Genomic DNA, 14,230 nt, shown 5'->3' on the forward strand with positions numbered 1-14,230 from the left:
GAAACCAAATAAAACAGTTTCTGTAGACAGAGCAGGGGTTGGGCTCTGGGAGCCTGGCTCTCCCTCAAGAGGACTGACCCAGCCTACCTTTAACACAAGTCAGCGAGGCTTTGGGTTTTAGTGTCAGCATGCATGGAAGCCCCAGAAACCCAGACACCAGAGGGAAGTAAGGAAGGATGGATGGATGGATGGATGGATGGATGGATGGATGGAAGGGAGGGAGGGAGGGAGGGAGGGAAAGGAAGGAAGGAAGGGAAAGAAAGCAAGGAAGGAAGGAAGGAGGGAGGGAGGGAGGGAGGAAGAGCAAAGAAAGAAAAGCAAAAGAGGAAGGATGGCAGTGACGGTTGTGAGGAAGAGCTGACAAGGTAAAAATGAACAGAAGGAACCACCAAGTAAGAAGCTCACATAAGGAAGACATGGTTAGGATGCAGGGTACCCAGAGTGGCGAGGGGCAAGGCTATGATGCTTGAGGCCCAAATCAGAACGCTGGTTCTGATCCACTATGTTCTGATATGTACTGTTATTTGGGGGAAATTACTTAACCTCCCTGTGGTTCAGTTTTCTCATCGACAAAAAAGGCTAATATAGAACCTCAGAGAGTTCTTCTGAGGATTAAATGAGCTAATTCATGCAAAGTGCTTACTTAGTTCACTCACTGGCACATGAGAATGGTCCATAAAATAACATTTTATGGGTGGGGGCAGTCATTTTTATAAGAACACTTTCAGCTCTCCAGGGTCACCGTTCATGATACGCACATTGTAAACTATTTCCCACTTCACCTGAAATGGTGTGCATCTTAATTAATTAGAAGGAGAAAAAAAGAGGGAAGAGAGCGTAGGGGGAGGGGGAGATCTGTATGAATGTAATAGAATTGATAGAATTCACTAATGTAAATAAAAACACTCAAGTAACAACTATGTGTGCAAAAGACTAACTGATGATATTTGGGGGAGTTCCAACTGATCACCACGGGGTGCTACGAAGTGAATGAGTGGCCGATAGTTGTCATTTACTGTGCACCTACTAAGAGCCAGGCACTTCACATGTATTTATTCTCATTTAATTTTCACAGTGACCCATCTAGCGGATGAGGAAGTTAAAGCTCAAGGTCACCCAGCTGGTAAATGTTGCAGCTAGGATTCTACCCTGGTCTCATTCCCATACCAAGCTCTTTCCGCTACTCATCAAAGAGCCTGTCAAGACCTGCCCAATCAAAACCTGTCCTTAACAGCCCCAAACAAAGGAAACCCAGGAAAAAGCACCACGACCCGCTCAGTGCCTGCATCGGAAATGCAAAGACACCTTCTGCCTATCAACCCGGCCCCCGCCTCACCTGGGCTCCCTGTTCTTTCGCACCAGACTGACGAAGGTGTCGATCTCTGCCGCAGTGATGTGTTTTTCCAGGAGTTTCCGATTATTGTGGAGCAGGGCAGTGATGGTGTCTTCAGCCAGCACATCATAGCCAATCTGCTTCTGCATGAAGCCAAACTGCTTGGCTATGTACTCCTTCGAAGGAAGGAAAGCGAGGTGAGTGGGGAGGACTGGAGACAATGTGCTGAGGCTGGAAGTAAGGGAGGGGGCAGCAGCCCCCGAGGAGCACCACTGCCCATGAGGGAAATCACAGGGGAGCATCTTTCCACAACTTCCTAATCCAGGGCGGCAGCTGCAATCTCCCTCGCATCCTTTATTTTTACGAAACCTGCCACACAGATGTAATTAAGTAAAATACCCTGTATTTACAGATAGGCATTTTTATTAAGTCCACTGGATAAATTTTAATGTAGTGACTTATTTTTCGAAAGGTCAAAAGTTGTTTTTCAGCTCTGATTTTATTACTAATTCAAGAGGATTTAACTGTGCCTCACTGCTCTGTGTTGCTGAATAAACACAGTCAAGCCTACCTGGATATTTAGAACAATGCTACCCCACTGCGTTTTCCTTATCTGGGGTGAAAATACACTTTTAAAGTCAGTGGGTAGCAGAAACAAGTTAGGAATACGTAAGCCACTCAATTATATTCGTAGAACATATGAAAACACCTCTGGCTTCTCTTTTGGGGATCAGACATGACATTCCATAGAAATATTTAAGAACTCCAGGAAGCCTCTTATGAATATTTGTTTGTTGCTATTCAAAGACATTTTCCCTGCCCAAAACAGACTATTTGCTTGCTCAAAGTTCAAACGGCCCTTGAAACTTGGTTTAATTTTTTTTCATTAATTCCAAAATTCTAGAAGTGACTCAGGATGAACATACCGGACATGGGCCACCTTTCAGCCCTCACTCAATAAGGATGCATGTTTGGGAATTCATCAGCCCCCAGGGATATACTACTGCCAGCTGGCACAGGGTCCATAAGCAACCAAGCTAAGACAAACAGAGTTGCAGCAAGAGGGACTGGTTTAGTCCCCTCGTGTACAAGCAAAATGTCCTGGCACACACTACAGACTCTGACGTACCCTCACTGGAAGAGAATAAAATCACTTTTGGCACTAGTATGGTATGAGTATTCATTCACCAGAGGTAGATTTATAGCAACCATAAAACTAACAAACATAGCATCACGGGTATGTGAGGTTTTATATTTAAACAGTAGCAAAGGCAAAGTGAAAGGTTTAGAAATACTAGCTAACAAAGTTACATCTAACATTTTAGAGCACTGCTTAGGATCAACACTATCTTTATGATGACACACAAAAAACTTTAACTGCAGAGAACAGTTTAAATTTAAAGGCCAGATGTAGGGGCATTCAAAGCTCAAAAACAAAGCCTTTTGTAACACAAGGCAGGGATTGGAATTCCGGTTACAATAAGCATCACTCTGTGCACGTACAGTAGTTCACGGAGCGCAGGGTTTCTCAACCTCAGCACTACCTACTGACTTCTTGGGCCGCGAAATTCTTTGTTGCAGGGGGCTGTGCGGTGCATGGCTGGATGTTAACGGCATCCGTGGCCTCTGCCCCCTAGATGCCAGTAGAATCCCCAACTCATGACACTCAACAGGGTCTCCAGACATTTCCATATGTCCCCTGGGGGAAAAATTACTCCCAGTTAAGAACTACTGATACAGTGATTCCTCAGCATCTCCAATTGTTAGGAACCCTCACACAGGTTAAAACACCTAATTCACGGAGAGAATATATTGGTTGTGTGTGTGTTGACTGTCATCACACAGTTGATGACTTAGAATGTCATAAAACATGAGCCAGAACCAAAACAAAGAGAAAGTTACCAGCAGAGATGGAGGAAATGGATGGGACAGGAAGAAAAGATTTCACTCCATCTTCAATATAAGCACGTGGAATCACTGTGCCCTTAAGTCTTACGGGAATGTGCCATAAGAAGTGCTGTATATGTAATATCAATGTCAAGAAAAAGAAATCTCATTCAAAGGTGGCTGTAGAAGGGGAATTTTCAGGTATCCTTCTCAACTCTGTAATATATCCTCCCAGGCTTGCGAAAAAAAAAACTGTGTTTCCTTTCTAAGAGCAAACTTAACAATGAACTACTACCTGGCCATTAAATAAATATACATGTGACACCTAAAACTCATTGAGGAAAGTTCATGAACTTCAGGGAGGAAGCTGCCCATCACTTCCCATCGGTCCTTAATCCCAACCTGGTTCTTCCTGTAGTCCTGCTGGGAGTGTCTCAGGACCCTGTAGCAGAGGCGGCAGATGTGTCTGAAGGGCGCGTGCCGCTGGTCCCCCAGCTCCTCTAGACGTAGCATTGGGCCGTCACCGCAGTCTGTGAATGGGGCCTGTAACAACTTGAAGATCTGTTTGCAGAAAGAAGAGAATAAAAACTGCCATCACCTACTGTTTTAAGGGCTAACCTTCTCTTTGGAAGTAATATAACCTCAAGGGTGGCTAAACTATATAGGAAAATCTCTCTATGCAAACAATCATGAACCTGAAAACTGCATTCATTCCATCAGTTGGGACTGGCTCCTCCCTGAATTCAGTCCTCCTGGACCTAATTGGTCCTCAAATACTTGAAAATGCAGTGTTTCAAGCAGTGCCTGAGAGCACAGACTCTGGAATCAGCAGATTCTAGGTTGAAAATACACATCTTTATAACTTTCCTACAGGTACAGATCATGGTCAAGGTAACCTTCAGTTTTCTCAGCGGTAATATGGAGAGAACAATACCTAGCTCACGAGGGTGTTGTAAGGATTAAAGTAGACGGTAAGTGTCAGGTCATAAGTGTAGCACTCACACAAGTGCTCAACGAAGGCTCCTCCACAGTTTCAGACCCTCTAGGAATCACTATTGCGGAAAAGAGCATGGGCATTAAGCCAGAGGTCTTATTTGGCAGTTATCACATCAAACGGCAGGGCATAATTTATTCTGGGACTTTAAACCCTTGTTGAAACAGGATGGAGTGTTAATAAATATTGTCTATCATAGTCCAAAAGGAGAAAGGATTCTCAAATCCAAGTTCCTACGGAGAACTATGGGACTTGTAACTAACACGTTTTTCTTTTGGCTCTAGTGGCCCAGCCTCTGACAGCTTTAGAGAACTGTGTGGCATACATTTCCGTGTACTTCAACTACCCTGGACTTGTCACTTTCCTCCCTCTAATTTATTTCTACCCCAGTTTATTTAACTTTATACCAAATTACATCATCTATGTATTTTCTGTGAGTTCATTCTATTGTCTACTCATTCTTCATTTACAGTAAGATTTTTTGGTGACTTATAATGGTCCCCATAAGAGCCTCTACAGGCCTTCTGAGTTTATCATATACTCCAAATCTCCCAGATACATGAAATAACCTTAAGGATACACTGCACTTGATATTATTTGTGAGGAAAATAAAGTTGTCAACTGAATTCTTGTTGGGATTCCTAACAGGTAAATTCTCACATGGCTGATATTCAGCAAGTGTGTTAACAATCATCTGAACTATCAAACCATGAAAAGATGCAGGAAACTTGAATGCATTTTACTAAGTGAAAGAAGTAAAATCTGAAAAAGGTACATACAGTAGGATTCTAACTATACGACATTCTGGAAAAGGCAAAACTATAAAGACAATAAAAAGATCAATGGGCCATCATCAAAAGATCTACAAACAATAAATGCTGGAGAGGGTGTGGAGAAAAGGGAACCTTCTTGCACTGTTGGTGGGAATGTAAACTGATACAGCCACTATGGAGAACAGTATGGAGGGTCCTTAAAAAACTAAAAATAGAACTACCATATGACCCAGCAATCCCACTACCGGGCATATACCCTGAGAAAACCATAATTCAAAAAGAGTCATGTACCAAAATGTTCATTGCAGCTCTACTTACAATAGCCAGGACATGGAAGCAACCTACGTGTCCACCAACAGATGAATGGATAAAGAAGATGTGGCACATATATGCAATGGAATATTACTCAGCCATAAAAAGAAACGAAATTGAGTTACTTGTAGTGAGGTGGATGGACCTACAGTCTGTCATACAGAGTGAAGTTAAGTCAAAAAGAGAAAAACAAATACCGTATGCTAACACATATATATGGAATCTAAAAAAAAACATGGTTCTGAAAAACCTAGGGGCAGGACAGGAATAAAGTCGCAGATGTAGAGAATGGAATTGAGGACACAGGGAGGGGGAAGGGTAAGCTGGGACAAAGTGAGAGAGCGGCATGGACATATATACACTACCAAATGTAAAATAGATAGCTCGTGGGAAGCAGCCGCCTAGCACAGCTCGAGATCAGCTCGGTGCTTTGTGTCCACCTAGAGGGGTGGGATAGGGAGGGTGGGAGGGAGACGCAAGAGGGAGGAGATATGGGGATATATGTATACGTATAGCTGATTCAGTTTGTTATACAGCAGAAACTAACACACCACTGTAAGGCAATTATACTCCAATACAGATGTTAAAAAAAAAAAAAAAAAAAGATCAATGGTTGCTCGCCAAGGGTTGGGGGAAAGGGAGGGACAAATAGGCAGAGCACAGAGGATTTTTAGGGCAATGAAACTACTCTGTCTGATGTGATAATAATGCATACATGTGATTATACATTTGTTCAAAGCCATAGCACGTACAACACCAAGAGAGAAGCCTAATGTAAACTACAGACTTTGGACAATTATGATGTGTCAGTGTAGGTTCATCAGCTATAACAAATGTACCTCTCTGGTGGGGATGCTAGTAACAGGGAAGGCTGTGGATGGGTGGAGGTATGAGGTATCCGGGGAATCTCTGTACTTCCCACTCACTTTTGCTGTGAACTTAAAACTGCTCTAAAAAATTAAGTCTATTTGTTTTTTGAAAGTCAATGGATCAAGCCTGCGAGGTGGAAATCATTCACATCCCTCTATAAGAGCAGTGATACCACTGATTTCTTATAAAGCAAACCCAATATGTCACCACTTACTGACCTGCTTGAGGATATTCTGTTCTCTCATCAGCTTCTGCCGTTCTCTGTTGGGCTTAGAGAAGACCACTTCGAGAACATCTTGACCGGAATTAGTTCCACCAGTGACAAAGTAAACCAAGTCTTCCAGCAGCTTGGTTACAGATCTTAGGAGGAAAAAAAGCTATTAGATATGGGAAGTGTTCGACGGGCAACAGGCTGAAAGCTTCACCTTGGAAGCCTTCAGGCCAGAGGAACCAGTTAAGCAGAAGCAAACCCATTCTCCCAGTTTCCTTGAAATTGTCAGTTGAGGCCAATTACCAATAAGAGTGAAATAGAGACAATACCTCCACATTGTCCACAAAAACATTATCACCTTCACAAAATATTAGACATTACATTTTATCTCGGAGTAACCTCAACCCCTGACATTTAGTAAGATAGTTCCAGAGACCAAGTTGGAGACAGGGAAACAGAGAAAGAAGGAGACATTTACAAGTTTAGAGACTTTCAGAACAGTGAAAGCAAAAGTAACTATTGCTTGAAAACCACACGTTGAAGCCACCCACAAATGCTAAGGCCTGCTGCCCTCACACAGAGCTCTTCCAAGCACCCTCTCTCTCTGCAAGGGATTTCAAAAACCCACAGTGGGTGAGGATGAGTGTGATCGGTTCTGGCAGGGAGCCCTCACCTTCTCTCATTCTGGGTGATGGTGCCCTTCTCCAGCTTCCCAGCTATGGAACCCAGCACCTTGCTGGCGTCATTGGCAAAGTCCAGGTCCCGAACCTCAGCAGGAGAGACTGGAACTATGGCAAATGCTTCTTTGTCCTCCTTCACGGGAGAGGTTCCAATCTGAAAAGCAAGATGGTCTTTGTGGAACAGCCTCTTAGACTGAGAGGGTAAGACATTAATCAAACAGTGTATCTATGGGACATGGGGCAATCCAAAAAGCCTAGAGCTCTCTTGTGGTTCAAATAAACGGACACAGAAAAACACCTGGAAAGATGTACCCCAAATCATCAACAGCTGTTACCTCTAGAGGTTGATATTGTGGAGAAAAGTAAGGCAGGAAATGGGGCAGTACTATGATTTTACAGCTTCATTTGTTACAGGGAGCATCTGAGACTTTTGTAATTTAAAAACACGTTTATAAATACATAGGGAAAAAAATCAAATGTACAAAATGGTAATTCTTGTTTCTGAGAGTATTATAAGGGTAGACACTGCACCGATCTTTTAGCTTTTCTATACACCTGAAAATGTTCATTAAAGTAGAGGAAAAAATTCCAATAATCTTCCCCATCACCAAAAGATATTATGTGAGAGTATAATTCCATTTTTTAAAAAGAAAAACCCTATGTCTGTGTATTTATGCTCTATGATCCTGAACAAGGTGAGAAAGGAGAGGTGGGCTTCAGGGAGAGAAATTAAAGAGGTCGGAAGAACTTTCAAGAAATAAAAGTACATATTTAAATACAGAGAAATAAAGAAATAATAAAGATTGTGGGGAATCAACTAGGTATGTGATGTACGTCAAGGCACAAGCAAACATTCCCCCAGCCAAAATCAGCCTTCAGACAGATATGAAATCCAGACAATTGCTCAACCTTTAGGGCAGAAGCTATGTAATAAAATAAAAGGTTCTAGTTATTTCAAAAGCCCTGGGCTTGCTTTAGCCAGGTCCCTTGGAAAGAATTCTTTCATCACATTCAAGTTTGTCCGCCACCACGCTCCTGCCGAAGCAACAACTTCAGACCTCCATACGCCTCCATCTGCCCTCAAAGGAGCCCTTTCATCGGGAGCATGAGACCGAGGGAGGCAGCCAAGTTCAGGGACTTACTTTTAGCATCACGGGTTTTTCTTCTTCCTTGTCAATGGGGATATTTGTGCTGTGAACCCAGGTATTAGTACACAGGTGTCTGAGCCGGACATATGAGTTTCTAAAGGAAAAGAAAAAAAAAAGAAAAAGGATTTTAGGGACAGGGCTGTTTAGGTTCTCTATAGCCACTGGCCTAGAATACATCCTATTAGAATAAAAAAAGGATACCAAAATGGTTTTGCGCTACACACATTGGACAGCGTAAACTTAAGAGCAAACGGTTCTGGTCCAAGATACACTTTGACAGATCTACAGTGGCAAACCATTCATAACCACTCTAAGGTGATTGTCTCGTGCTGTATTTCTAAATGCAGCCACACCGCATTCTATCATGTTTGGCTCTATTGCCCTTAACAGACACTGTTTTTTTGTTTTTTTGTTTTTTTAACAAGTCAAAGGTTTGTTCATCATGCAAGTCTATAGGTTCCATTTTGGCAATAAAGTACTTTTAAATTAAATATGTACATTGTTTTTTAAGACATAATGCTATTGCACACTTAATAGATAACAGTGTACTATAAACGTGACTTTCATATGCACTGTGAAACCCCCAGCTTTGTGTGACTTGCTTTATTGTGATACTCGCTTTATTGCGATAGTCTGGAACTGAACCCACGGTATTTCTGAGGTATGCATGTATAAAATTATACACTGTGAATGACTGTCTCAGAACAAACTGAGCATGAGACAGAGTAACAAAAAGTATTTACTGAGTACCTATTAGTGCTTATCATGAGAGATGATAAAGCAGTAATTGAAATTTTCATATGGATCAATAGAGCAAAAAATAAAACCATAAAATGCCTGGAAGAAAATGTGAGTAAAAATTTAATAATCTTGTGAGAGGGAAAGCCTTTTGAAGCACATAACAAAATACAAGATTTCCAAATTTCAGAAGCAAAAGATGGATACATCTTATTACATAGTTTAAATTTTACATTTCCATACAACAAAAGTAGAAAAAAGTTTAAATTTTTAATAACCATCATGAACAAAACTGAAAGAAAAATGACAACCTGGGAAATTAAAAGATTAATATATAGCATAAAAGGGTATTAATCCACATATATAGAGAGATCTTAAAAATCAGTAAGAAGGGCTTCCCTGGTGGCGCAGTGGTTGAGAGTCTGCCTGCCGATGCAGGGGACGCGGGTTCGAGCCCTGGTCTGGGAAGATCCCACGTGCCGGGGAGCAACTGGGTCCGTGAGCCACAACTACTGAGCCTGCGTGTCTGGAGCCTGTGCCCCGCAACAAGAGAGGCCGCGATAGTGAGAGGCCCGCGCATCGCGATGAAGAGTGGCCCCCGCTCGCCGCAACTAGAGAAAGCCCTCGCACAGAAACGAAGACCCAACACAGCCAAAAATAAATAAATTAATTAATTAAAAAACAAAAACAAAAACAAAAAAATCACATGAGGGTTTAAAAAAAAAAAAAAAAATCAGTAAGAAAAACATCATGAATATTGGAAATGAAAATGGAACATGTACACAAACCAGTAATCTAATAAAGAAACATAAATGACCAATAAACATCCAAGTACATGTTCAACTTCCTCAATTTATACAAATTAAAACAATATATCATTTTATTGTATCATATTCCAAAGATCCTAGAAACTTATACAACCCAGTACTTAGAGCTTAGAGAGCTTAGAGAAATGAGTCCTACACACTCACGGTAAGAGTGTCAACAGGTTAAACTCTGGAAGAGAGTCTGGCACTTTGTATAACATGTAAAATGTATCTACCTTCTCATCTAGCAGTCTCATTTTTATATTTCTTAAGAGATGACAGCACAGGTGCAAAATGAGGCAGAAAGATGTTCAACAAAGCATTATTTACAATAGTTAAAATCTTGCAAACAACCCAATGTCTCAGTAATGGACTAATTAATTATAGTATGTAAGACAGAGTAGTACAGAGTTCTTTAAAATGATTACAATCTATATTTATTTACTTGGAAGTATGTACAGGACATATTGTTCAGTGGAAAAAATGTTAAAAATAGCTTGATTCATTTATGATAAATTATACACAGGTTATCTGTGTGCCCAGAGACGTGTCTGAAACTACAGAAAACCAAAATGTTTGTCGTAGTTATCTCTCAATGGTTAGATTTTACGTAATTTTTTACTTTCTCTCTGTTCTCCATGAGATTTTAAAATATTTTTGTTGTTGTTCCTTTTTATGATGAGCATGGATCATTTTACAACGTTTTTCAAATTTGCTTTTCTTTTAAAGAAGTAGTGACATAATACTCGCTCTTAAGGAATCTACCGTCGCATTAGTGAGATGAAATGAACACTCGCCAAGCAAAAGTAACAGGAGACATACGTTAGAAAGGCTTTAAGATGGGAGACAGTCAAGGTAAGTACTTGTAGAGGAGGAGATTAAGGAGGCTTCAGGGAGTCATGGGATATTTTTGTTACAGAAAACTTGAGCTGGAACTTTAAACGCTGGTGGGACCAGAGCAGAAAGGACAGCGTGGAAGTCATTTGCATTAAGAGGAATTCAAAACAATAGCATCCCAAGTTCATGGGAAAGGGGCACGGGGGAGGGCACATTAAACCAGGCACATCTCTTCAGCAGATCCTCTAACTTCCTTCATTTTAACTGTCTTGAAAATTACAAGTGGTATTTACTTTGAATAGCACGAATATAAATTAAACAACATGAACAAGAAATTTGACAGAGATCTGCATTTTTTTCTTCTGAGGAACTTGGATTCATTTTCTTATTTTCAAAGTATAACTGAAAGCTTGGAGCTTAACTTTTACTTGGATGATTGACTACATTCTATAGAGTTCTATGTCAAAGTTCATTTAAAATACCAAGGGCAGGGGGCTTCCCTGGTGGCGCAGTGGTTGAGAATCTGCCTGTCAGTGCAGGGGACACGGGTTCGAGCCCTGGTCTGGGAAGATCCCACATGCCGCGGAGCAACTAGGCCCGTGAGCCACAACTACTGAGCCTGCGCGTCTGGAGCCTGTGCCCTGCAACAAGAGAGGCCACGATAATAAGAGGCCCGCGCACCGCGATGAAGAGTGGCCCCCGCTTGCCACAACTAGAGAAAGCCCTCACACAGAAGCGAAGACCCAACACAGCCATAAATAAATAAATAAATAAATAAAAATTAAAAAAAAAAAAAATACCAAGGGCATTCTATCTATTCATCTGAAGTCTCATTCCCAATCCTTAGCTCAAAAGTCATGATGTCAGGACAACTGCAAAAGAGCCACAAAGCTGGATGCTCTCCCAATGTTCATTTATTGCATCTAATTTGCATAAATTGCAATTTTACTATCTTGCTTATTATATCCAGGACTTGTCACTATCCCTTTCAGTTTGTCTTGAAAGCATTCTTTCAACCAATGACTATTACAAAAAAGTTCTTTACTGGTAACATTTCAGGTACTTTCATGTATCTACCGCCAGACTTTCTGATCTTCAAAGAAGCAAAATTTAGCACAACTCTAAGAAAGAGGGAAATGTGTGTACTCCTCCTAAAATTTTTATGACTCCACTGAATCAATGAATAAGAGGCCCTGTTCACTTCTGGCTCTGAGGTTGGTGGCCAAGGGCAAGAGCAGATAAAAATTTAGAAAGCTAAGACCAAGTCCAAGATCATAACTAATAATAAACACATTGGTAAACCATGCCAGACACTTTTTCCAGGGTGAACACAAGGCTTCCCTTGCTTATGAGTTTACAATCAGACTGTCTATGGACAACTGCCCACAAAGAATGTTTTCCAACAGAGAAACAGTAATGAATCAAGGGGATACAGAAGCAGGGCTCTACAGCCAACCAAAGCTGTTTGGCAAGCTGACCTAGAAATTCAAACTTCCCCTTCCCACGGGATCATGGGGATTTCCAACCCACTGGGGAATATGGCCAACTGGCACCTCATTCCTCTTCACCAAGGGAATGCCATGAAATATCTTCTGACGGATATTTTACATCACATGGTTCTGTTCTTTCCTAACCCTTACAAACAAAAAACTTAGCAAATAAAACTAACGTCATTCCCTTGTCTTCTGGGAGCCTAAGAACAAAATCCATTAAAGAACTTCCAGAATAGAGGACACAACACATGGAAAAGTACTTAAACCAAAACGCAATTGGATTCTATAGTCCCTATGCCTATCTAGGTAGTAAGTGAGAAAGGACACTTTACAAAAGCAATCTACCCTACTTCAAACCGGATTTTTAAAAATGACCTCAAAATCGATCAAAGATCTAAGTGAAAAGAGCACAAACTACTAAAACTCTCAGAAGAAAACATTAGCATCAATCTTTGTGACCTCGGATTAGGCAACAGTTTCTTAAGAAAGCAAAAACATAAGCAACCAAAAGCAAAAATAGATAAACTGGACTTCAACAAAATTAAAAACTTTTGTGGTTCACAAGACACCATCAAGAAAGTGAAGAAATCTACAGAATGGGAGAAAATACTTGCAAATCATAACTGATAAGGGGTTTGTAATACAGAACATTTAATACTCAATAATAAAAAGACACATAACCCTTTTTTTTAAGTGGCCAAAAAATAATGGGCAAAGGAGCTGAATAGATGTGTCTCTACAAATGATATACAAATGACCAATAAACACATGAGAAGATCATCATCATTAGCCATCAGAGAAATTCAAGTCAAAACTACAATGAGATACCACTGCACAGTTACTAGGATGGCTCAAATATAAAAAAGACAGATTAACAAGCATTGGAGAGAAATTAGAACTCTCATATACAGCTGGTGGGAATATAAAACTATAAATGTAAAACTGGCAGTTCCTCAAATGTTAGACCTACAGCTACCACATAACCCACTAATTCCACTCCTAGGTAGAGACCCATGAGAAATGAAAATGTATGTCCACACAAAAATGTGTACACAAATGTTCACGGAACAGCCAGAAAAAGGCAAATAACCCAAATGGCCATCAACTAGTAAGTGAATAAATAAAATGTGACATAACCATACAGTGGAATCTTATTCAGGAATACAATGAGATGAAGAATACATGCTACAAAATGGATGAATCTTAAACACAATGCTAAGTGAAAGAAGCCAGTCACAAAAAGCCATTCCATTTATATGAAATGTCCAGAATAGGCAGATCAATAGAGACAAAATGCAGATTAGCCTAAGGCTGAGGGTGGAGCCTGGGGAAATAAAAGCGACTGCCAATGGGTACGGTGCTCCTTCTTGAGGTGATGAAATTGTTCTAAAATCAATTGTGCTGATGGTTGCCCAACTCTGCTAATCTACTAAAAACCAATGTATTGAGCACTTCCAGTAGGTGAATTGCACGATACATGAATTATATCTCAATATATCATTTTTTTTTTTTAAAAAAGCAATCTACATCAGGACAAACTTGGAGTACGCGAAGCTGTGCCCATACTTGGGATTTAATAGGAGAACATCTCCAGCTTTTCACAGATTCTCAAGGGGTTAATGACCCAGCAGAGGGTAAGAACCAGCGATCACTGTGCTGAATGGCAATGAACAGCATCCTTGTAAGGTTCTCTTCTTGTGGACACTGCCTTCTGTTTATCACTCTGAGAGGGATAGGAAGAGTATCCAGCACAAGAGAAGGTTCTCCTCTAATTCTTTTTTTTTTTAATTTCATGTTTTGGCATTTTTGTTAGCGTTAATCATTCCCTTCTCTGCCGTCTAATTTTATTAAGCACCTAAGTGTCTAGTGTATGCTAGACACTTGGATACGAACTTTTCCATAGCCATTACTTTCTTTACAATTCCTTTAACGTTCCCTATAATACAATATTTAAGAACATAGTCTTTTGCGTTACACAGACATTTCTGTGTTCTCCGGTTGTAACAGCACCCAAGCTGCAGTTGTCACTTTCACAGCCCAGCTCTGGCTGAGCAGGTAAACAGCCATGATACACAGGAATAATGAAACACAAAGGAATCCTCAGAGAGAGGGGCCCTGTGGTAAAACCTCCCAGTGCCACGGAGACTT

At 40.7% G+C, this 14,230-nt stretch overlaps 1 protein-coding gene across 2 annotated transcripts in view; it reads right to left on the reverse strand.

The window, feature by feature from the left end:
* Positions 1-14,230, reverse strand: part of ITPR1 (inositol 1,4,5-trisphosphate receptor type 1) — a 321,127-nt gene that overhangs the window by 164,946 nt on the left and 141,951 nt on the right. For both annotated transcript variants that reach the window (XM_068559286.1, XM_068559285.1), the window contains exons 14-18: positions 8,203-8,302; positions 7,054-7,214; positions 6,388-6,529; positions 3,623-3,781; positions 1,337-1,509 (exon numbers count right to left, since the gene is read on the reverse strand). In XM_068559286.1, coding sequence (XP_068415387.1) covers positions 1,337-1,509; positions 3,623-3,781; positions 6,388-6,529; positions 7,054-7,214; positions 8,203-8,302 — 735 coding nt within the window. The remainder of the gene's footprint in view (positions 1-1,336; positions 1,510-3,622; positions 3,782-6,387; positions 6,530-7,053; positions 7,215-8,202; positions 8,303-14,230) is intronic.

Source organism: Eschrichtius robustus, chromosome 12 (genome assembly GCF_028021215.1).
Source record: "Eschrichtius robustus isolate mEscRob2 chromosome 12, mEscRob2.pri, whole genome shotgun sequence".
Classification (NCBI taxonomy): domain Eukaryota; kingdom Metazoa; phylum Chordata; class Mammalia; order Artiodactyla; family Eschrichtiidae; genus Eschrichtius; species Eschrichtius robustus.